The sequence below is a fragment of the Scomber scombrus genome, chromosome 22 (genome assembly GCF_963691925.1).
Source record: "Scomber scombrus chromosome 22, fScoSco1.1, whole genome shotgun sequence".
In the NCBI taxonomy this organism is placed as follows: domain Eukaryota; kingdom Metazoa; phylum Chordata; class Actinopteri; order Scombriformes; family Scombridae; genus Scomber; species Scomber scombrus.
Window position 1 is genome coordinate 5,910,046 of NC_084991.1, and position 23,745 is coordinate 5,933,790.

At 38.0% G+C, this 23,745-nt stretch overlaps 2 protein-coding genes across 2 annotated transcripts; both read right to left on the reverse strand.

Moving 5' to 3' along the window:
* Positions 1-2,142: 2,142 nt before the first annotated feature.
* On the reverse strand, positions 2,143-9,685 carry LOC134004625 (NXPE family member 3-like). Its single transcript, XM_062443963.1, has 6 exons — positions 9,638-9,685; positions 7,271-7,696; positions 4,947-5,242; positions 4,389-4,459; positions 3,975-4,172; positions 2,143-3,882 (listed from the first exon to the last, which is right to left on the reverse strand). The coding sequence occupies exons 1-6, from the start codon at positions 9,650-9,652 to the stop codon at positions 3,329-3,331; spliced, it is 1,560 nt and encodes a 519-aa protein (XP_062299947.1). The 5' UTR covers positions 9,653-9,685; the 3' UTR covers positions 2,143-3,328.
* Positions 9,686-12,684: 2,999 nt separating this feature from the next.
* On the reverse strand, positions 12,685-22,390 carry LOC134004624 (NXPE family member 3-like). The gene is made up of 7 exons (XM_062443962.1): positions 22,336-22,390; positions 19,466-19,608; positions 16,618-17,043; positions 15,307-15,602; positions 14,084-14,154; positions 13,533-13,739; positions 12,685-13,442 (listed from the first exon to the last, which is right to left on the reverse strand). The coding sequence occupies exons 2-7, from the start codon at positions 19,580-19,582 to the stop codon at positions 12,889-12,891; spliced, it is 1,671 nt and encodes a 556-aa protein (XP_062299946.1). The 5' UTR covers positions 19,583-19,608; positions 22,336-22,390; the 3' UTR covers positions 12,685-12,888.
* Between the last annotated feature and the right edge of the window lie 1,355 nt (positions 22,391-23,745).

Below are 23,745 nucleotides of genomic sequence, written 5' to 3' on the forward strand. Positions count from 1 at the left end.
AACTAATTTGAGTTTTAAAAATCTTATTTCCATTAACTAAATGATTATTGAATTTTATTCATTTATTTTATATTTAGCCTCATACTGTGTGTCTCTGCCACAGCGCAATAAAAGCTGCTCATCTCGCTTCAACATCTGCTGCTGTCAGTCAGGTCAGTTTGGTCTGTAAATACTGAAACATCACAGCAACTAGTTTCTGAAATACTTCTGATCAACACACTGAATAGGCACCCGATGGTGAACCTGCCTGGTTTTCTTGTTTCTTTTTCCGTACAACATACAGCATTATATTAATGGGTCATCAATGTCTATCTTCATTAGCTACCGACACAGCTGGAGTGCGCATAGCGTGCTTGGCATTGCTGTTTATAAGATGTTATAGTTCATAAGTGTGGACGCTCACATCGTTATATTTATAGTTATAGTTATCGTTCTTAGTGTTGACGGCCTTTTACATACCTATAATCATATCCAGATCCAATCTCTCTCTGTATTTTACTGGTGTATAGGACACACCGGTGTATAAGATGCACCATACTTTTAAATGAAAAAAAATGTAAGGTTTAAGGTTATAAAACGTTTTACAAAACCCTGTTTGTATATATAAATTATGGGAGTCAGCAGCAAATTAGTTTAGTGAAAAGACTGGAAACAGGGGAGAAAATGAACTTGGCTCCTCCAAAAAGTGACATAAATTGATGAACCAGAACCTCTAAAGTGCATAGACATGTTATAGCTCATCTGTGCAAAAATCAAGGTGTACAAATGACTCCAGGAAGTCACTGTGAAATAGTTCAGTTCATACTGAAAACTGTTGTCTTTATATTTTGGTTTTCATGCAGAAACAAATAATAGAATGTGTTAATTAGTGAGCTTTAGAGATGCTAGTATGTACATTTTGTTACAGAGTTTCAGGACAAAGCCAGGCTGGCTGTTTCCCCTGTTTCTGTGCTTTATGCTAAGCTAAGCTAACTTTCCCCTGTAACCAAACTGATATTGAAAGAACATATTTAAGAGTGATGTTCTCGTCTAACTCTTGACAAGAAAGCTAAGCTAAGTGATTTTCCCAAAGTGTCAAACTAAGACTTTAAAGTAACTGTTCATTTGGCACCTAATTTTTGCTTGGTTTTAGTCTTAGGTTTTTTTTTAACAAAATACATATTATTTTTGCTTTAATTTCGGGTTTTGATTTGTTAGTTTTATTCTAGTTTTTTGTCAAATGTTCATTATATGTCCTCAAAGCATTTTCAGCTACAGCTATTGCCATCTTTGTTATTTACAGTTACCATGGTTTATTTGTTTATTTGTTTATTTAAAAGGATCCCCATTAGCTGACGCCAAGACGACAGCTAGTCTTTCTGGGGTCCAGACAATAATATTTAATAGAGCACAACAGACATTACAATCTCAAGTAAATATAAAAATGAAAGAAAAACATTATACAGTCATGTATCACATAACAAAACCACACTCAAATAAGATGATATAATAACATTACATTGATATCAAATACATTCTTAATTTTCTTTTAAAACCAGCCTTTCCCTTAATCTCACGAACCTCACCTGGAAGATTGTTCCAAAACGCAATTGACCTATAAAATACTGACAACTTCATAGAGTCGGACTTAGGTAGTGGTAAAGCAATCAGTCCTCTGTTCGAGTGTTATATGAATGAGTATTTGAGCAATAAATTATATTATTATAAAAAAATGTAGGAGTCTGAGTATTAATTATTCTATGCAAGTATATTAGTACATTAGCAGATAGTCTGTCCTTGACTTTCAACCAGGTGAGACGTTCATGCATTTCTGCAAAACTAGTTCTTGGAGAACAACCAAGAACTAGTATATGCTATGTGCAAATAGCACACTTTACTATATATACCAGGGTACAAATAGCATCCACTTCTAATTGTACTGGAGTGAAATTAGCATACATTGATATTTGCACCAGGGGTGCAAATAGCCTTTGCCTATTATTAATGTGCATCCTGATTTATCTAGGCTACTTTTTATTCAAAACGGACATGATTAACCTCAGAGAGTCTGCCTAGATCGTGAAGAACCAATGCTGCTTATTCCATAGATACCAGATCCAAATAATCTTTAAACCAGCTGTGTATATCAAGAAAAAGTTCTATTTTCTCACATCCAATCAGTAAGTATTCCACAGCCATGCTAGAATGTATCTGTATATTGCATTCATTTTTTTCAGTTTGTGTGGGGTAATATATGACCTTAATGAAATCTTCATTGTATAACTTTATACCTCTCACAGTTCCAAAGATCATTTGAATAACCCAATATAGATTCCCACTGGTTTGTTGTGAGAGGTACACCCAGATTTTTCTGTCATTGTTCTTTAACAGATGCACTGCAGTTAAAAAAAAAGGGAATGACAATTTATAAAGCTTGGAAACGGTTTCTCTGCCAGGGCCTGCATCTCTTAATTGAATATTTAGAGTTTCATTATTACCAAGAGTAATGTTGTAATGCAAATACTGAAAGAAGTTTGAATTATTTAAAGTTTATCTCAGGTTCATGGAAGTTAATTGTATCTCTATCCTGTATTAACTGACCCAGCTCAGCAATGTTTGACATCATTTGAAAGCTGTGAATAATGGGTTCTTCCAAGATGGCATGGATACACTACTGACTTTTACGATGTCTATCAATTGCTTTGGCCACTTTGCACAAAAACAGGATTAAAGGGCTTTTGATGTGCTTATTTTATTTAGGGTGATACCAAAAGGAGGCAAGGGAAACATCTTCTCTGCCACTCACCTCCAATGTGTCTTATATGCCCAGAGTAGTGGATATACACTATTGTAGGCCAGGTAATATAAATACCCATCTGGTATTCCTATCCCACCCTCGTTCCTATGAATAGATTTTGAAAGAAAATGATTTTATGTTTTTTTATCTTTCCATAAAAACTGTATTGATCAAACCAATTTCTGTGTAAATTTTTGGTGGGAATGCAGAAAAAAGGAAATCCCCTCTTGTAGTTTTCAGAAGTTTAGGGCCATTCAACTGAAAAACACTATCAATCAGGGATGTGATGTTAACTCACTCTGATTTCATGCCCTGTGACCTCCACACAATTGGGGTTGAAATCAGATAGACAGGGTATGTAAGAAGATTTAACAAGATAGCTTTGCTCTTAGACCAATTCATTTTGTATCCAGAAAAGAGACCAAAATCACTGATGAGAATGAGAAGATGTGGGACTGAATAATCTAGTCTAGACAATGTCAGTAAAGCAACCACAGTAATAATTTCACATAAAAATAACAGTGATTAACTGGACTGATCATAAACGCACATCTAGCTCCTCTTTTGAGGGCATATGTAGGACAAGAGGACGTTGATCATATTCTTAATAATGGGAGGTGGTGGATGGAGGTCATGTGGCAGGTGATGGGCCAAGACCATCTCCCAGGCATCCACCAGGTGAACATTCAGTCCTTTGAACATGGCCCTGAGCACCTTGTCAAGCTGCATCGCATACCAGTCACTCATGGTCAGTGCTACAAAACGTGTCATAGCTTTGGGGTTTGCAGTCCGGATCACAACCAGTGTACCTGGAGCTCTGTCCAGCAGCCGCACCACTGCCCTGCGGATGTTCTGCAGCCGGCGGATGTAGAGCTCTGTGGGGAAAGTGCTGAAGTGTGCCCAGATGCCAAAAACTACAACAGTGTTGATACCTCCAACTACACGGTCTAGTTCATTGGCAATGGAGTGCAGCGCCATGGCTGAGACACCTGTAAAACGGATAGGGGGACTGTGGCAACGGAATGTCACCAAAATGTTGTTTGCATAGTCTAAGGCCATGAAAGGTCCGACTTGTCTCGAGCTGTGCAAGTCAAACTCCTTGAGATCTAAAAGTATTACAGAGAAAACACAATTGGGACATATTGATTATGTTCACACTGTAGCAAAATGTTGCCAGAGATTTCTGTTTATTAATTACCTGGTAATGCTGCAGTGAGACATTCAAACCACTGCCTGACGGTGGAGTCTCCATACAGGTGGACAACCTTGCCTTTCAGACATTGGCTGATGGCAGAAGATGTGCTGAACCTGCTGACTGTGGTGTCACCTATGGCTCGCCACGCATCCTTATAGTAATAGCCAGAGGGTTCAGACTTCACACTGCTGTTCTTTACCTCTGGTTGACATAAAAAGAAGTTGAGGGATATAGCTGGAATTATTGTCATCTTTGCTATTGTCAACCAATGCCATTAAAAAACAAAACTAACAATGCACTGGTAAAGGTAATGGTAGATTGTTTGCAAATGTTTAAATTTTTTACATTTAATTGTCTAAAAGCAAATTAAAGTTTATATTACGGGCAGAGGCTGAGTTAGTGAAACTTCTGCCTTACCTTTCATTTTTGGCAACACGTTGACACTGGTCAATCCTGAGGCCTTAATGGAGACTTTCAAGTTGACTCCCCTGAAGAAAAAAACCCCACACATAATAAAATATCAGCAGCAGCAGACCGTAGCAGACCGCTTTTTTCAGCAAAATAAACAAACAAAAACAATGATAAACCAATTGTACACTATTTGCCTAGCACCTATTGAATATACATTTACAAACACTAAATGATTGTTGCTTAGTGGCATATGCAACTTACAAGCCACGTTGACAATAACCAAACCATTTCTAATGCAGAGACTAATTTATTTTGCTATTTTGAAACTGAAAAAGTTGACATCTGCTACAGCTTCCAAGTGTGCATCTTTACATTTCGTAAAATACCACATCCTAAAATACATTGTACAAATGTGTTTGAATATATTAATCAATATATAAATAAGTATGTCTATATAACATACTTATTTATATATTTATAAATAAGTATGTCTATATAACATACTTATTTATATATTGATTAGTGGTCAAACAAAATGCCAGTCCTGTGTCTCTGCTCCTTCACCTTTTAAAGAGCTTGTCTTCCTTGGCCTTGAGTTTTGGATTGATTCCTCCTGTGGAGTGGTCGATCCTGGCATCACAGCTCAGGTTCTTTGGCTTGTAGCAGAACCACGGTTCACCTGTATTGAGGTCAGTGTAGTTGCACAGTGGCTGCTGGGTAGGACGCAGGAAGACATTGCAGATGGTAGATTCAGAGACTGAGCCTGAACGAAAGACGCTCCGGAAATAAACCCTGTCTGGCTGTTCTCTGGTCAACCTTTGCAGCACTGTGACAGCCTCACTGGGGTGAACCAGTGTCACCTGAAAGGACAGAGAACCAAGTTCAGCCCACACTTCTTGAAACTGTCATAGCAGTAAAGGCAAATCAAGTGAAAATCACAGGTGGGACACATGTAAGTCTCAAGTCTTAACCTTCAAGTCTCAAGCGAGTCCTAAGTTACAGTGGTGAGAATGAAGCAAGTCAAGTCAAGTCATTGGCCATGGCAACAAAAACCAACAAAAAACATACTCTAATAATCACAAAACATAGGTGGTGTGCATATGCTATTGTGGGGGAAGTACACCTGTGTTTGCATGTATGCTTAATTTAAGGCACATTTGGAGGACAAATTGTAAATTTAAAACAGTAACAGCCTGGCAAAAAATGACAAGTGACATCAAACAAGAATTTAAGGAAACACATTTAGGTTTTTCCCAAACCTAACAAAAATAACAGAATGAGAAACTTGTCAAGATACGGCCATGGCGATTCACGAGATGAACTCTTACAACACTTCTCTCCCCCCTCCTCTGTCATTGTGTGTAGAGTGTTAATGGAGATGTGATTTCTTTACAGCTGCATGTATGCCGCAGCTACGGTGGCCCTGAAGGGAAAACGACAACGACAAAAAGGAAAACACAACGGCATGTGTTTTTGTTAATGTTGTTGTGTTTTCCTTTTTGTTGTTGTCGTTTGCCCTTCAGGGCCACCGTACGCAGCTGACCAGCTACTGATCCGGACCAGCAACAACACAGCAGCCTCTGGCGTGTCAGTTTTGGCCTTGCCACATGCCAGGAGGACAAGCTGAGTGCACCTATCCACACACATCCTATCCATCCTCTACCAAATTGACTCTTGGCCCCCTTGGCCTAAGCCTGATTTTAGTCGTCCTTTTATTTATTAGAGCTTATAAAATAAACATTGTATTTTTCTACAAAGAACTGCAGTCTGTTGTTTTTTGCCCACTTCCTCACACTGGTTGGTCAATCTGGGACTTGGTGGGTGTCCTTCTACCCCTTCTTCGAGTCATCCAGCTCCACAGCACCAGGCTCACACTCCCACCAGGTGAGCTGCCCTTCAATCATAATTAAAATTATAATACATTTTATTTATAAATCACTTTATATTTGAAAAATGTTGTGACCAGAGAAAGTAATGCTGGTTATGGAGGATGACTGGATCTGGTGTGTGGTGCCAACTAAAATTGTTTCAGTTTTGGAGCTGTTCAACTGGAGAAAGGTGTGTTTCTTCCACACCTTTATCTCCTCCAAACACGCAAGAAGAAGAAAGTTTTCATGTAAAGTTTTGTATCATCAGCGCAGTAATGAAATGAGATTCCATAACGACTGATGACATGGCCATGACAAACAAGCCAAATACTGTTAATGTAGTAGTTGTGTTACAACTGTTAAAAAAGGCAAGTCCTGTCTCAAGTCTGAGTTTAGTCTCAAGTCTAGAATACGGAGTCTAATGTAAGTCGAGTCGTTTTACAAAGTAAGTAAAGTCTCAAGTCCTCAAATTTGCAACTCCAGTCAAGTCATTTGACTTAAGTCCCATACCTCTGGGGAACACTAAAAGTTGCACATTTAATTTCAGGTGTAAACCAAATTGATCTCCAGATACCCTTGTCTGAACCCCTCTCCTGAGCAGTGATTGTTCAAGCATAGTTTAGCCAAAGTAACTAGGTACAGCAGACCTATCAAACTGGATTTCTCCACATGGTGAAGTCATATGCATGGGGTTGTAGTAAGAGGCATACTTGGCATTTAAAGACTTTTGAGGGTGGTGTAGTTTTTAACCTCTCCAAACACACATTTTAACACAACCCTGCTCTAATGTAATCTGCAAGCATTAGCATGCCCAGCAGGTAGCAACTGATTTTTAAAAGAAATGTAGTAGTAGCCACCTGGTGTCTCAATATTTTAATGGTATTTATTACTCTTAGACATACTAAGTTACTACAGACTGTGGGGTGAGGGGTGAGGTGGGGGGCATAGCTAACGGCCCATTGGAAGATAGACTAATATCACAATCACAATCACATTAAACATAACAGCTTTTAGCGTCACCTGAACCTGTGCGCTTCCCTCCCAGAGTAAAGAAAATACAGCAGAGTAGGAACCATTGAGATGATCCAACACTTTCCCAGCCACACCTGCACCAAATGCTCGGTTGTGCAGACGGGCAAGTAAGAAGTCTCCACCAGACTTCTTGGGACGACCATGGAAGTCATACATTTTGATCATAACTTCCAGCTGATCCCCTACGTGCCACTGTTGTCCACCCTTCTCTGGGAGAATAGTGAATCTGCTGTGGGCAGGATGGGTGGTCTGCTCCAGGGAAAGAGAAGCTGACAAGGATGGAGTTTCAGGCCAAGCAATGGAGTCTAATAGGAGGCGTTCCTCCAGAGCATCCTCAGGGGACAACGGTTGGAAGCTGAAGAAGCGGTGTTGCAGGTGATGTTTTGGGAGAGGGTAGGAGGAGTTCACTTTGTGCTGAAACTGACAGGGGGTCAAGAGAGTGATGTGACAAAGACATTTACACAATAACCGATAAACATAAATGTACTAAATGAAACAAAAAAGATTATTTCATCAGAAAATCAACTGAATATTCGTAGGGGTTGATGAGAGAAATGAATAGGAATTTTCCTTTTTCCAAATCATTCTTAATGAATTTTCAAATGACAACAATACCACAATTTGATGATGATGTTAATATTTAACACAACTGAAGTGATATTACTTAGTTATTCTGGTGAAAAACGAATGCAGTTTTGTGTTTCCTGAATTAGTTGATCATTCTAAAAAAGTAATGTGTTCATAGCCCAGGCCTGATAAGTAAAAACAAAAGTGAATCACATTGTTGCACTGGGTGACATGTTCTTCTATTATCATTAACATGGCCACAAATACTCAGTAGTGCAGTACATTCATTATTATATGTAGTTGGAAACAAGCGCAAAGAAATTCACTACTTTCAACTGATTGGCTAACATTGACTAAAAACTGTAAACTGTAAAAACTGGTGGCAACTGTTCCAGTGAATTGATTGGCTTTCAAAGATTTATAGTAGTTTCTCAACAGGCAAGTGTTGTTACACTACAGCTGCACCATGAAGATAAGCATTTCAACTAAACCCACACAGCAGGGGCTAGCTGCACCACTTTGGTCCTAATTGCTTCCTCCAACACCCCCCAACAGAGCCATGACATCAGTACCTGACTGGCTCAACAATATGTCACTATGTGCAAACGATGAGAGAGAGAAGGACATTTAAGAGTCACAGCATCAGCCATAGCTCAATATGACAACCCTACATAACGGAAAGAAACTGTTCATATTTTTTAATCTGTTTTTAAATATTTACATGTATGTCTTCAGCAGTAACTAATGGACTTAGTGTTGAGTCTGATGGGCAGGAAGGCAGGAGAAGTAGACTGAAGTAGACTCCACAAACTGGTTAACAATGGGTGAGCGACACGTACTGCAAGCTGATGAAATGATGGTATGCAGATGTGCACAGGTTTGCACAATATACAAATCCCAGAGCCAGAAGAGCCACACCCAGACACATAAAAACAAACAGAGAGAGACACAGACGGGGAAGCACTAGGAACACAGGGAGGGGGGAAACACTAGAGAATCTACTGTCACTGTAACAGAGTGCCACAGACAGAAGGACTAACACATTGCTGATATTAAAAAATATACTGATGAAAACAATACAATGGAAATATATAAAAATTATAAAGTTTTGTTTTGTTATGTATTGAGGAAAATGATCCAATGTTACATATGTGTGCGTGGCAAAAGTATGTGAACCATCAGGTTTGGGTGTTTAAATCAAAGGGATTATACTTAAGTGTGAGTCTTGGAGGCCCTGCCTTATTTACAGAAGAGAAATCAGGGTGTTCACTATCAAAGTCTGAACTTCACAACACAGATTTGTGTAAGTGTGACCATTTCTAAAGAGTTTGGACTTCACCAGTTGACTGTTATGTAAGTCAGTGTTCATGACTCCACTATCAAGAGAACATTGAACATCAATGGTGTGCATGGCACAGTTTCACAGAAAAAGTCACTTTGTCACAAAATAGCTGCCATCTATGGTTTGCTCAAGACCACGTGAGTAAGCTGTTGGAAAAATGTTCTGTGGATGAATGAGACCAAAATTGAACTTTTCAGCTTGAATGAGAAGTGTTTTGTTTGGCGATGAACAAACACTGTATTCCAGCATCACACATTACACAAGTGACTGAAAGCAAGGGTTCACACAATTTGGCCTCAATGAATATGTGAGACTGGACAATTTTCCTCAATGAATGAATGAATGAATAATAAAAAAATATATTTCTATTCTCTCCTTTGTTTAATTACATTCTCTATATCTAGTTTAAGGACTTGTGGAAAACCCACTCAAGATCAAATTCTTACCTCCAGGACGTCCATGTTAAAAAGTGCAAGGAGGAAGACAAACACAGCCAGGAAAACGAAGATGGCAGCATACTTCGGACAGCAAAAGCTGACCATTGTTTCTCTACAAGCTCTGACCTTCATGATTGATGATCAGTCTTCACTTGTGTCTAAAATGACACAAACAGTGTTAGTTGACACCTTGTTTAGCTGTATTTATGTTAGTGATTATTTGCCAGAATTTAACCTGAACAGTAATAATAATAATAATAATAATATTAGCGCCTTTCACAAACCCAAGGACGCTTTACAGAGAAAAAAAAAATCAAACAAAACAGATCAAAAAAAGACTACGGAGAGGAGGAGGAAGAGAAATGTTAATTGAAAAGAAACATTTTTAACTCAGACTTGAATGTGGGTGGAAAAGGATAATTAAGCTTGCTTAGCTGTATTAATATTAGTGATTATTTGCAAAAATGTAACCTGAACAGTAAAACTATCTCTATCCAGATTGTGTGATATGTTTGCCTTTAAATAGTTTCTACTAAACTTAATCCAGTCACCCAGGACATTCCTCTGATTGATCGACCAAAGTAAGCAACATTACTCCCTTTACAATTTAACATGAGGATTCATCCCCAGGTGGCCCACTCATTTAACCATTGCAACTTAATGTAAATGAAAACAAAGTGCTGGGAGTATCGTACCTGTAAAATGAGTAAAACAAACCAAAACCAATAATTCCAATAAAAACACAACACTGACAAACCATTACCACTGACAACAGAGACATTACACAGACCACACCTAACAGCAGAGATGATCTGTGAATCAGGATGTGTCAGCAGTACCAAAATAACTGATTCAACTTATAAATAAGCCTGGTTGGGAGGCTGTAAATAACATTTCTCTTTTGGACTCATAGTGGATGCTGAACATTTGCCAGGTGTAAACAAATATAGTTAACAGTCAAATTCCATGTCTGAGTTCCAGGTTACTTACTTTTATCTGAAAGGTTGTTGCCATGATCATAGAGAGATCTGATAATATGTTTGATCTAATGTACTGCATGCTTGAATGTATCATTTAGGACAGAGTTCATTTAAATGTTTTGCTCACATGTTCTGTGGACATACAGCAAAAAGTTGCCCAGTTCAGGATTGACATTGAAATATCCAAATAAAGTATCAGTACAGTAATGGGAGCAACCAACACAAAGAAGTGAGAGTTCAGTTTATTCCAGCTTTAGTTTGCACTTTAGTTAAACCAGGACAAAAGTTATGACATACTGTTGTCCATTGAGGGAACGCATAGTAAAGTTAAGGAATCATACAGTGTAGGAATATATCCAAATGAGATTTGATCCACAAACAAAAAAAGATATATTGGCAAACATAGACATTGTCTTTATATAATTGTACAATTTTTAAATTTGTTTTGCAAAAAATAATTTGTGGGAAATGTAATCACTAATAACTTAAGGATTCAGGGTTTCTGCTGCTAGTTACAGTAAGTAAACTTGTTGAAAATATGAAAATGGTTAGCAGACACATTTAGTTTTCAGGATGTCTTTGAATTGAAACTTCACACATCATCCAATCACACACACACATATTTAAGAATATCAAGCATCTTACCTCAGCAGAGATTCACTTTGAGGGAGCACAGCAAACTCAGTTTAACCCTGAAACTGTTCACTCTGAATCAGAGTTGTAGCAGAGCAGGAGCAGCAGCAACCTGCACAGGAGCTACTAAAGACAGTCGACTCAAGAGGAACATAGGGTCTGTCAAGCTGATGGACTGATGAACCAGCTGCTGGGATGTTCAATGTATAGAAGCTTGTTATACCGGTTCCTCTTCTCCTGTAGCAACCTTTTCAGATTCCTTTGTGTATGATTATCTTTTTACTTGTCTGTTTTTCAGCCTGCAGGAATGCCTCTTGTAATCTTAGTACTTGTTGTTGTTCAACCCATTCTATAGAATCTAGATACATGCTTTTTGGGAAGGGGGGAGGGGTGACACTTTCAGTTGGAAGTATCTTTTGTGCCTACACCATGTTTTAGTGACAGAGTTTATTCCACCATTATTCCAGTCTTTTAATCTTTTTTTGTGGACATACCTGTACAGCCAAGGTGGAGTATTCAATGTTTATTATTTTAACTCCTACCTCCTATCGTCACACTCATCAAGCACCTGCCTGTATCGCTTAGTTTTTCACACCATTATATGATGTCCCCAAATTTTATGTCACTACCGAAAATGGTGAACATTTTAGTCTGTGGACTGAGACAGATTTTAGCCTGGATAGATTAATAGATAATCAAGTTGTACTTCTGTGCCTCATGCATAAATGTTTTTCTTAATGAGGAAAATCACTTATAATTTCTGCTGTGTGGTGGGAGGTGATTTATTAACCTCAAGCAGATATCTTTCAATTCTCTCTTTTCCGTCCTTCCACTGCCCATTCCCCTTATCATTCCCCCCATCTTCCCCCTTGAATCAACCATTGACAATTATTCAAAACATTTTTCTTAATTTTGAGACTATTACTTTCTGCTTCCCCATATCTTGTTTCCGTTTGCAAAGCATCGCCACGACAGAGGCTTTGTCAGCATCCCCCTTTTATGGTTTGTACTATACCTTTTTGTGTTAATAATAAAGGTGTTAAACCAATGTAAATTAAAGCTGCAAGCAGCAATGAACAGCCCTCCCTCCCCTGCCCCACCGTGAAAAAGCGAAATGCGGACGCTAAACCCACCAGGTATAACGGACGCAAAAGATTTTGATAACCTTTCATCTCCAGTGTTTTAAGATGACACTGAGTGAATTTGAATTCGGTGAAATAAAATATCTAGGAGGAGGTAAAGTACAAGGCATGAATGGATAACATGTACAATACTGTACCAATCGAACGTTTGGACACACTTAATGACAAAGTGTGTCCATAACTTTTGACTGGTAAAAAATAATCTTAAGAGCAACAGTGAATCATGCCACAAGTTGTAACATGATACAACCAAAATAACAAGACATTTAAATGTTGCAAAGAAGATACAGTAACAATTAAATGTTTTGTAGAATTACATTTTATTTTTGCCAAGTAATTTTTAAAGTCTTGCTTTCCTCAAAAATGAGTTTTGCTTGAGGAATATAGTGCTCTGTCAACTTCCCTGGTTAAAAATAGAAAAATGATAGAAAGGTAGCACAGAAAGAGCATTTAAACTCAGCACATGTATGTGAATTCCCAGTCATTTCCCCAAACAAATACACATTTAGCTACCCTTTTGAGGGCATATGTAGGACAAGATGACATCAATGATATTCTTAATAATGGGAGGTGGTGGATGGAGGTCGTGCGGCAGGTGATGGGCCAATACCATCTCCCAGGCATCCAGCAGGTGAACATTCAGTCCTTTGAACATGGCCCTGAGCACCTTATCACGCTGTAGCGAGCACCAGTCGCTGTTGGTCAGCGCCTCACGAAGCAGCATAGCTTTGGGGTTTGCTGTCCGGATTAAAACCAGAGTGTCTGGAGCTCTGTCCAGCAGTCGCACCACTGCCCTGCGGATGTTCTGCAGCCGCCGGATGTAGAGCTCTGTGGGGAAAGTGCTGAAGTGTGCCCAGATGCCAAAAACTACAACGGTGTTGGCGCCACCAACTAAACGGTCTAGTTCATTGGCAATGTAGTGTAGTTCGATGGCTGGGACTCTGATAGAACGGACAGGGGGACCGTGGAATTGGTATGTCACCAAAATGTTGTTTGCATAGTCTAAGGCCATGAAAGGTCCAACTCTGACTGAACTGTGCAGGTCAAACTGTTTGAGATCTAAAAGTATTACAGAAGGAAAGAATTGGTGAGGTACAGTGTGAACAAAATCAAAGCTTTTGATTCAAGCTGATTTGTGTTCATTACTACCTGGTAGTGCTTTGTTGAGATATTCAAACCACTGCCTGACGGTAGAGTCTCCATAAAGGTGGACCACCTTGCCTTTCAGACATTGGTTGATAACAGAAGGAGTGTTGAACTGGCGGACTGTGGGGCCACTTATTGACTGCCACACACCCTTGTAGTAATAGCCAGCAGGTCCAGGCTGCACAATATTGCTCTTCACCTCTGGTTGATCTGAGAAGAAGTTAAAGGATAAGGGGGGAAACAATTGGTATGAAGCCATAAAAGCCACTTATGGTTTATCTTCATTCCATAATAACAAGATGTACTACTAACAGTAAACAGCGTTAGTCTAGTCAGCAGTACTCTGTGCTCCCATCACTGTTCAAAAACTGGCCTGAATAAATGTCTACAGGAGGATGCTACCTTGAACAAAGAGGTGTTTTTTTGTTTGTTTTTTAACAAATGTTTATTTCTCTAACTGGTTTACTTCTAATAATCTGTAGAATATTCCATTTTAAATGGTTGTTATTATGATTGATATTATAATTAATATAGAAGAAATAATGGTACATTACCTTTATTTTTTGGAAAGATGGTGACATTGGCAAATCCTGAAGCTTGAATGGAGACTTTCATGTTGTTACCACTGAAGAGAAGGATACATGAAAAATGTCTTACACACATTCCCACACTAACAGCATATGACAAAAGAATTAAGAAGTGAGTTAATGTTGTTCTAATTCATTTTATCATATGCACAGTGAGTCCAAAGTGAAAAAGAAATAAATGTATATCTTTAAGTTTCTGAAAATATAAGAATAAAATTGATCCATTTACCAAAAAAAATAGAATCATGGCAAGTTCTATTCATTAAAAAATAAATCAACCAATGTGATCCATTCTGGACTGCTTTTGGAAGTAAAAGTCCCATTCATCTATCTCATAGACAATGTTACACGTGACATATTTGGAGCACATCTACTGCTTAGAACGGCATGAAACTCTTCTGGTTTAATAATCAGTACAAAACATAAAACTGTGTTAGAAAATATCTGATCCTTTGATAAAGTCAAAAGTACAAAACCAAGGTGCATTACAACGAAAAACATCCAATCCAATTCTATTACGTGTAGTTTGAACGGTGGGTGGAAGCCAACTGTTACAATGTTGAAAAAACCCCAAAAGACAATCTGCAGCTTAAATCAATTCAGTTTTAAAGTTTGAGTCAACTGTTGATGAATTCAGGATCTATGCCACTGCAATACAGAGTGGGGGAAAACACCTCCAGAAACAGCAGTTACTCTCACTGGGAATATCTATTTCACTTTTGATATTATGATTTTGCATTGATTGACGGGTTGTTGTTTATCATACATTCCAACATCTGCTGCATGTTATATTTGACATGTGGAGTGACGTGTTAGAAGGAGCAGTGACAGAAAGTCTGGTGTCCAGCTTGGATGATCATAAGCACTGTGACCTGTATGTTTTCCTAGGTAGATTCCTAAGTAGAGGTACATTGTAATACTATCAGGTGTATTATGAATCTCGTGAGTGAGATCTCACATGTTGTAGCCACACCTATGCACTCTATATAAGATGTTGACCAAACATATATAAGATTGACCAAAGACTGTTATTAAAGGACCTGAACTGAGAATCATCATCTCCTGAGTCTAACTGAGTGTTCCTCATCCATGAGAATCTACTTCAGCATCTCCAGTGATCAACTTTGTATTATATTAGACAGTAAACATCTCTAGATTCAGTTCAGATTCATATCTTTCTGCTCACTCACCTTTTAAAGAGCTTCTCCTCATTAGCCTTGAGATGTCCATTAAACCCGCCATTGTAGTTGCTGATCCTGGTATCACAGCTCAGGTTCTTTGGCTTGTAGCAAAACCACGGCTCACCTGTAGTGAGGTCAGTGAAGTTACACAGTGGCTGCTGTGTTGGACGCAGGCAGACATTACACGTGGTAATTTCAGAGACTGAGCCTGAGCGGAAGGCACTCTTGAAAAAAATCCTATCCGGCTGTTCTCTGGTTAGCCTTTGCAGCACCGTGACAGCTTCACTGGGGTGAATCAGTGTCACCTGATAGGACAGAGACCCAGAGTTCAACCCTATTACTTGAAATTGTCGTAGTAAAGACAAATAAAGTGAGCATTACTAAAACTTATTTTAAACTTATTTATAACAAATATACAGATTCTCCTCTTTCTGTTAAAGTGATATGGTGATGCTGTATTGGGGTGATGTACTGTAGTGTACAGCATGTGCCACTAGAGGTCAGTCTATACCGGTGGAACAGGCAGCTGAACTGAGAAGAAGATTCATATCAGTTGGTCCATAGTATGCCACAACAAGCTGGCATATAGAAATCCTCATCATCAAATGTTCCACTTCAATTTTGTCATGAGGACACACCTGAAAAGGCTTGCCTGAGTGTCATTGAAGGGTTCTCTTCAATTCTCAAATTTCCCTGAACCCCAGGCACGCAAATGGCGTGGAAGGGCGAAGAGGTCGACTGCTTTTGGCACTGCTTGTGGCATCTGCTTGAACATGTGTTATCAACAAAAATGTCCCTTTTTGCTGCTCTGCTTTTGTTAAACGATGAAGAGGTCAAAACTCCAGCATCACTTGTAGTATATAGAACAACTTTATTGTTTTTGTTTAGACTGAAACACCTTGGTCGAACAAGAAAATTATTATGTAATATACTACAAGAATTTCTGATGTTTTGATCTCTATAGATTTGTTTAATTCTCCTTGAGTCTTGGAAGTAGGTGAAGTTTTTTAAATGATGAAACATGTTTAGATGCATCTGTTTCTCATCGCTGTATTATGTTAACTGGTTTATATATGAAAATGAGTTGCCAATCGATGGAAAACACAGATTTTTTAATATGTTAGATGTGTTGATTACTCTTGGACTTATTAACCGACCAACTGTATGAAATGATGTTTTTAAAATTACCCCTATTATAATTGCAAACTGCATATGTGCTGTGTGAAAATGAAAAGTTGACAGGCCTAGCAACAGTACCTAAGGAGGGTGGAGCTTAGCTAAATGTCAGAAGATTGAAACAATTGGATTTAACATAGTCACCTCAACCTTTGCGCTTCCCTCCCAGAGTAAAGAAAATACAGCAGAGTAGGAGCCATTGAGATGATCCAACACTTTCCCAGCCACACCTGCACCAAGTGCTCGGTTGTGCAGACGGGCAAGTAAGAAGTCTCCACCAGACTTCTTGGGACGACCATGGAAGTCATACATTTTGATCATAACTTCCAGCTGATCCCCTACGTGCCACTGTTGTCCACCCTTCTCTGGGAGAATAGTGAATCTGCTGTGGGCAGGATGGGTGGTCTGCTCCAGGGAAAGAGAAGCTGACAAGGATGGAGTTTCAGGCCAAGCAATGGAGTCTAATAGGAGGCGTTCCTCCAGAGCATCCTCAGGGGACAACGGTTGGAAGCTGCAGAAGCGGTGTTGCAGGTGATGTTTTGGGAGAGGGTAAGAGGACCTCCCTTTGTGCTGAAACAGGCAGGGGGTGAAGAGAGTGATGTGACAAATTTAATATATATATATTTTTTAAAGTAAGATAAATGTACTAAATGAAACAAAAGGAAGATATTTCTGCTCATCAGAAAATTAACTAAATATTTGTAGGGGTTGATGAGAGAAGTTGATCAAAGACTCAGTGATAACTGCAACCTAAAAATGAATTTTCAAATGAGGACAATGTTATAATTTGATTATGATATCAAGATCTAACACAACCGAAGTGTTCATACAAGTTATTCAGATGGGAAAATAATGCAGTTTTGTGTTTCTTGAATTAGTTGATCGTTTTACAAGTATTGTCTTTGTTGCCAAGTCCTGATATGAAGAATGTGTATTGTTCCTCATTGCCATAGAGCTCCATTGTTTCCATGAAACAAGTAAAAACACATCAGTGAGTCACACTGTTCTACTGGGTGACATGTTCTTTCAATACCATTAACATGGAGATTGTAGTTCATTTTCAATCAATCCCTAATAAAATGTTCTGCTGCCATAAATACTCAGTACTGTTGGGTCTAACTAGATGACCACATGGTTCTAGGTTCTAACAAAGGGAGTCCTTAAGAAACTCAGCTTCCCACAGTCCTTGGTTGTTCATACCCAGGTGTGAACTCCAACCATGACTCAGGACAACAAAACAAGATCTCTCCCTCTCCTCTTTTTTCTCCCCATCCCTGCTGCTGAGAGTAGCAGGAAGTGCTAATCTTCCTCTAGCTTCAGGAACAGCTCAGATTCTCAGCTCTCTGTTGTCAAGTGTGGCCTGCTCACAGCAGAAACACACAGAGCCCTCCTGAACAAGCAGCGGCACGAGAGCCTGCTTAGGATTCAGCAAGGGGACTATCAGCGGCCTCTTCAGAAACCTGGACCTCTGATCTGGACATCTGATCTGCACATCTGCTCACCGACTACCCACACATGTTACATCCAGTACCTAGGCCTTGCATGGAAATAACCTCTTATTAGCCTGGCACCTTTACACCACATCAATTGGCCTTAAACACAAACTCACACAGCTAAGAGGTTTTAACCCAACTTTACACACTTTACTTAATGTGGCTGCACATTTGTTTTTAAGACACCATATTGTCTGGCCTTTTGTCTGTGTTATCTTCTTAGTCTGCTATTTTGCTAGTTTTCTCTCTAAACACCGAACACGCGCGCGCACATGCACACACACACACACACACACACACACACACACACACACACACACCCACACACAGACACACACACACACACACACACACACACACACACACACACACACACACACACACATCTGTACTTAAGTATATTTAGTTAGATCCCTTGTGTGTTTTTACTCTTCTAGTGAATTGTGTGTTTTGCTTTGTCATTGTTGCCTATGGATATACATGCTGTCTGTTTAATGTTGCACATGAATGAGTTTTTTTTTCTGCAAAGTACTCCAAAATCCTTCAATGTTATTAATATGGTCATTTGGTTATTGTTATTAAGTTAATTATTAACCAGAGTTCCAAATTGATAGCTCATAATTATATAGCTATATAACTATATAAACTATACATGTCATCATAATGAAAGTGTGCATGTTTGATCAGAATGCCATACTAAACATTAAGACGTTTGAATGGAATTTCTGCTGTATTCAGTTTCTATATTATAAATACAATAGGAGGGGATGGGGCTTCATTGATTCCACGAATAATGTATACATTATAAATGTCATCTTTAGGAAAGTGTGCATATTTGATCATTTTAATGGATTTTCTACTGTGCACAGTGAAACTTTTATCAATACAATGAATGTTTTGTTTTTTATTTAAGCATTAATAAATCCCAAAGTATAAGTAGTAGTATTAATAAAAAATCTCAGCATAAGTCTACAAAGAATTCCACACAGTGACATATGGACTGTTTCTGATGCATAAAAAATGAGGGAGATATTTTTTTTAAACATTTTTCTACAATAAGTCTTTCACAAAACATGAGTCAACTACACATAATTCACGGTTGAGTGGTTAATAACAATAACAACAATAACAATAATAATAATGATAATAATAACAATAATAATGATAATAATAACAATAATAATGATAATAATAAGATATAGAAATAATAAAAAGAACATGAGCGTGACTGGTGTACTGCAATCACACTAATTCAAATATATAATATGAATAATATAAATATTTATATTATCAGAGGAGTTATTTCTGTTGGACAAATGTGGAATTGTTAGCAAGAGTACCATTTGCCTTTAATTGCATTCATTTACACATATTGAGAGGAAGAACATCCTCATTAGTTGTCCAATGCCACATTGCATAAAAAAAACTATTTCTTAAAATGTGACCATTTAAAATAGGCTCCACTCTTCAAGCAGTCCCAATCAAGACAAAATTCTCACCTCCAAGTCGATGTTAAAAAGCAAATAGATGAAGACAAACACAGCCAAGAAAAGGAAGGTGGCAGCATACTTCGGAGAGCAAAAGCCGACAACCATTTCTCTACAAACTCTGACCATGATTGACGATCAGTCTTCATCTGTGGCTATAAAATTACACACACACACACACACACACACACACACACACAAATAAGTGTTAATTGACAAATTGTTTAGGTATATCTATGTTAGTGATTTTTGCAAAAACTGAAACTGACTTGCGAGGTCACCTCTATACAAATAGTCTAACACCTTGGCCTTTTCAACTAAACTTGGGTTGAAAATGTTTGAGCAACTCTGTGTATCACATGGCTTTTATGAATGTACTTCATAAACATACAGAGAGGAGAAGGAAAAGGGTGAGACTTGATCGGAATGACAGAGTCTCTAGTGAGTTGTGAGTTCAGTTGGAGGCTGAACTGAACACAAACAGAGGCATACACAGACATAGTCGGTGCCTTCCATTGCTACGTAGCAATATATATATATTTATATAAACATATGCTTTGCTCGTTGCCTTTTCCCCAATCCTGCCAATCCTGCTCTTGCCTATATTACTTTAGTAAACATTAACAATGTTTTATCTGTTTCTATGTCGTGCACATGAGTCTTGTGTTTCTGATTCATTAGTTGCTGCTCTGTGTCTTGTCTCTTACAGATTAAAGCTTAATATAGGCTGCTTACAAATGTAGCATATTGCTAATCTACAGTAATATTCCACCACTATCATCAACGGAAAAAATTAGATTGCGGTAAATTATGATTTAATGGAATAAGCTTAACAAGTTAACTTATTGACACTCGCACGTAGGGTCTGTTATTACTGCTGTGTTTATAAAAGATGAATGTGCAGAGCCTGTGTACACATGCATTCATATTTTTACCTCCACTGTAACAAAAAGACCCGAGTATAGACAGTAAACAGTAAAACAGTTTGAGACTAATGCACATGACAAATGAAAATGATGGAAATGTAATAAAATAGATTTAAAAGCTTAAATAATAGAATTAATTATAAAATAGATGTTTTTGTCCATAAATCACTCTTAGTCAAAATCCAGGCTAAAGAGGCAGCCAAGGCCGTAGCCAGGTTTTTTCAAATACCGAGGTCAAAAATGAGGCACAATTTATATGACTGTTTGATTCAATCCATGATGTATTTATAGCGCTTTCTTGCTGTGCATTTCTCAGTCATGGTCATTCTTGTGGTCCAGTTCTTTCTTATCATTTCCAATTTTGCAACTTAAATCAACTCCTATTTCAGTATTCTACAACTTCCATGGTTGTATATTTAAAAATGATAACTGCAATATATTATTTTCTTTGTTTGTTCTTAAAATGTGGAATGGAGCACGGCCTGCTGGGAAAGGGAGAAAAGGGCTCGTCCAATGAATGAACAGTTTGCAAAATTGGGTCAAGTCCAATTCACAAATGTAGACAACATATTTCTGGCAATTTCAAGGCTTCACTCCACCGCTGGCTATAGCCGGATACTTTCGTTTTGACATGGCAGCGGTATCTGCAAGTACGTGTCACGTGACGGTCCATAGATGCAAGGATAATTGTCTCGTCGGCTATTTTCACTTCACAATTAAACGAAACTTCAAGAAAAAAATACCGAGGGCATGACCTCGGTGTCCTCAATGGTAGCTACGGCCATGGAGGCAGCGGCTCAGAGCATGAAAGATAAAAGCTGCCACATCAGTTATTTCAGTGCTGTACTTTGGACCAACTGAAAGACTCATGCCAGATGTTCTCGGGGGTCGTACTGGTTCCTACACTGTAAGCTTGTGAGACATATTGGCTGGTGCAAGACCATGAAGTGCTTTAAAAACAAGGAAAATAAGTCAATATGTAAACTGACAGGGACCCAATGTAAGGACTCTGAAACAGGCATAATGTGTTCTCAACTTCTGGCTGTGGTGAGCACTCAGGCAGCAGAGTTATAAACCAGCTGTAGCTGATATACAGCTTGTTTGGACAGAGCAAATAGGAGAGCATTACTTTAGTACAATCTGCTAAATATAAATGCATGCATTAGTCTCTTTATGTCACTCAGAGTTAGAAATGTTGCACTTTAACATTATTTTAATTTTTTTAACATTTGAATCGCTTCCTGAACTTTACGCTTTATTAAACAACAGAGAAAAACTGTTAATTAGGATTTGTCAGCACCATCAAAATCACCAGAATTTCTAGTTGTCTTTATTGTATGACATGATTCATAAGCTTGTTTGGCTACTCAGGTTCTAGTTTGTCAATATGTTACTACATACCTTTTGCAATGGTTTACAGACGATTACAAATATTTGCACATTGAATATGTTTGCCAGATGTTAGCTAGTCTGACAGATGTGACTAACATAAGATTAATTTTGACATTGACAGTCAAATTCCAAATTTGCTTTTAGATTGCAGTTTGCATACTTTTATCTGAAAGAGTACAGCAATTATTATAGAGCGTGGACAATATATTTGATTCAATATCCTGTGTTGTTGAATCAATCACTTAGTACAGATTTATCTTAGAGTTTTGCAGCAAATAAATATTCAAATAAAATTAGAACAGAAATGTGCCAGGAACAAACAATGAGCTTTCAGTTTATTTCAGCTATAGTTTGCACTTTAGTTAAACAAGGACACAAACAAAAGTTATGAGATACTGTAGTTTTCCATGGAGGGAAGGCCTAGTAAGATTAGTTACTGTATGGGATTATCCAAATGCCATTTTGTACATAAACAAACAAAAGGACATGTTAGGATATATTTTTTATGATGTCTATTAATTGAAACTTCAACTAAAATATATTTAAGTATATCATGTGTCTTACCCCTTCAGAGATCCATTAGAGGAGCAGATGAGTCTGTTCTCTTTGCTTGACATCTGGATAATGATTGTAGCTTGTGAGCAAATACAGAACCCTGAAAATCCTTCCCACAGAAAATGGGCAGAAATGGCAGTTTGTTAATAATTAGTTTATGCTGTTCATTCTATACAACACCTATGTGCAAAAAAACTTTCCAAACGTGGTGCTTGTACTACCCTTATATATAACAGTAGCACTAAAGAAGAAATTAAAAAGAAAACTATGTTATTATATTTGCAAGTAATATACAGTTACATTTATATGTACATTTATGTAATGTATACAGTATATATGTTGGGGAATGTATATGATTTTATTGCACATGGGAGTGGTTTAGAATATAGGGCATCAACATCATGAGATACTGGGGTCCATTATCTCTGTGGGAAGGATCTGTGGTGATCTGCTGTATTTACTCACTACCCATAATCATTACCTGGATGTCAAGTAAAGAGAACAGACTTATCTGCAAACCCGCAGGATACACATCAGCATTGATTTTGTCAATTTACTGTGTTCCTCTAAATCAGAGGTATTTAATTAAAATTGTAGATCGAATTAAAAATCCAAGAAGATGGAATTAAAGATTCAATTTGTGAGAATTTCCTCAAGTGAAGGTCTGGATTGAGGTCTCATCATAATGACTGTGTTATTTTTCAGCACCTTGAAGTAGCATAGTAGTTCCATCAGCATCTGTGTCTAGTGGCTAGATCGTAGACCGTCAAATAAATACAGTAGAAATCTAGAATACGGCATCAACATTTATTAGTATTTACACTGAAATTGTGGGATTCAAGTAAATAATACAATAAATAAAATGAGAATAAAAAAATAATAACATAAATACATTTTTTTAAATATCAAATAAAGATGGAATTTTAAAATAAAGTACATTACAGACAGCTTTTGATTGTGCCTCTTACATAAAGTGCTTGGTTTCAGAAAAATAAAAAGCTTCCTTTTTCCTGGGCGGCATCAAACGTTTGACTCCGCCCACATTGGGGGGGTCTGTAGTCTGCAGGGTTTCTCTTGAGTTTCCTATGGCCACTCCACTTTTACCGTAATAGCTAGAGAAGCTGCACATATTAAAAAAGAAACACTCAGACAAAATTTAACAATCCTCAGTAATTCATCACTTACAGGTCCGGGTCCACATAGGAAGGCGTCTGGGTCTGGATCCCGACCACGGTCCTCCTATTAGTGATCTCTGCTGTAAATGAATCTCTGATAAGGTTACACACATGGTATTGTGGCGGAAAAACTCCTTCAGATGGGCCTGATGAGTCTTTAGAGTCTCCAAAACACTTGTTATTCAAAATCGCCAAAAAGTGTCTCAGTAAGGAACACAAGGAATCAGGCAGAGTTCAATGCATT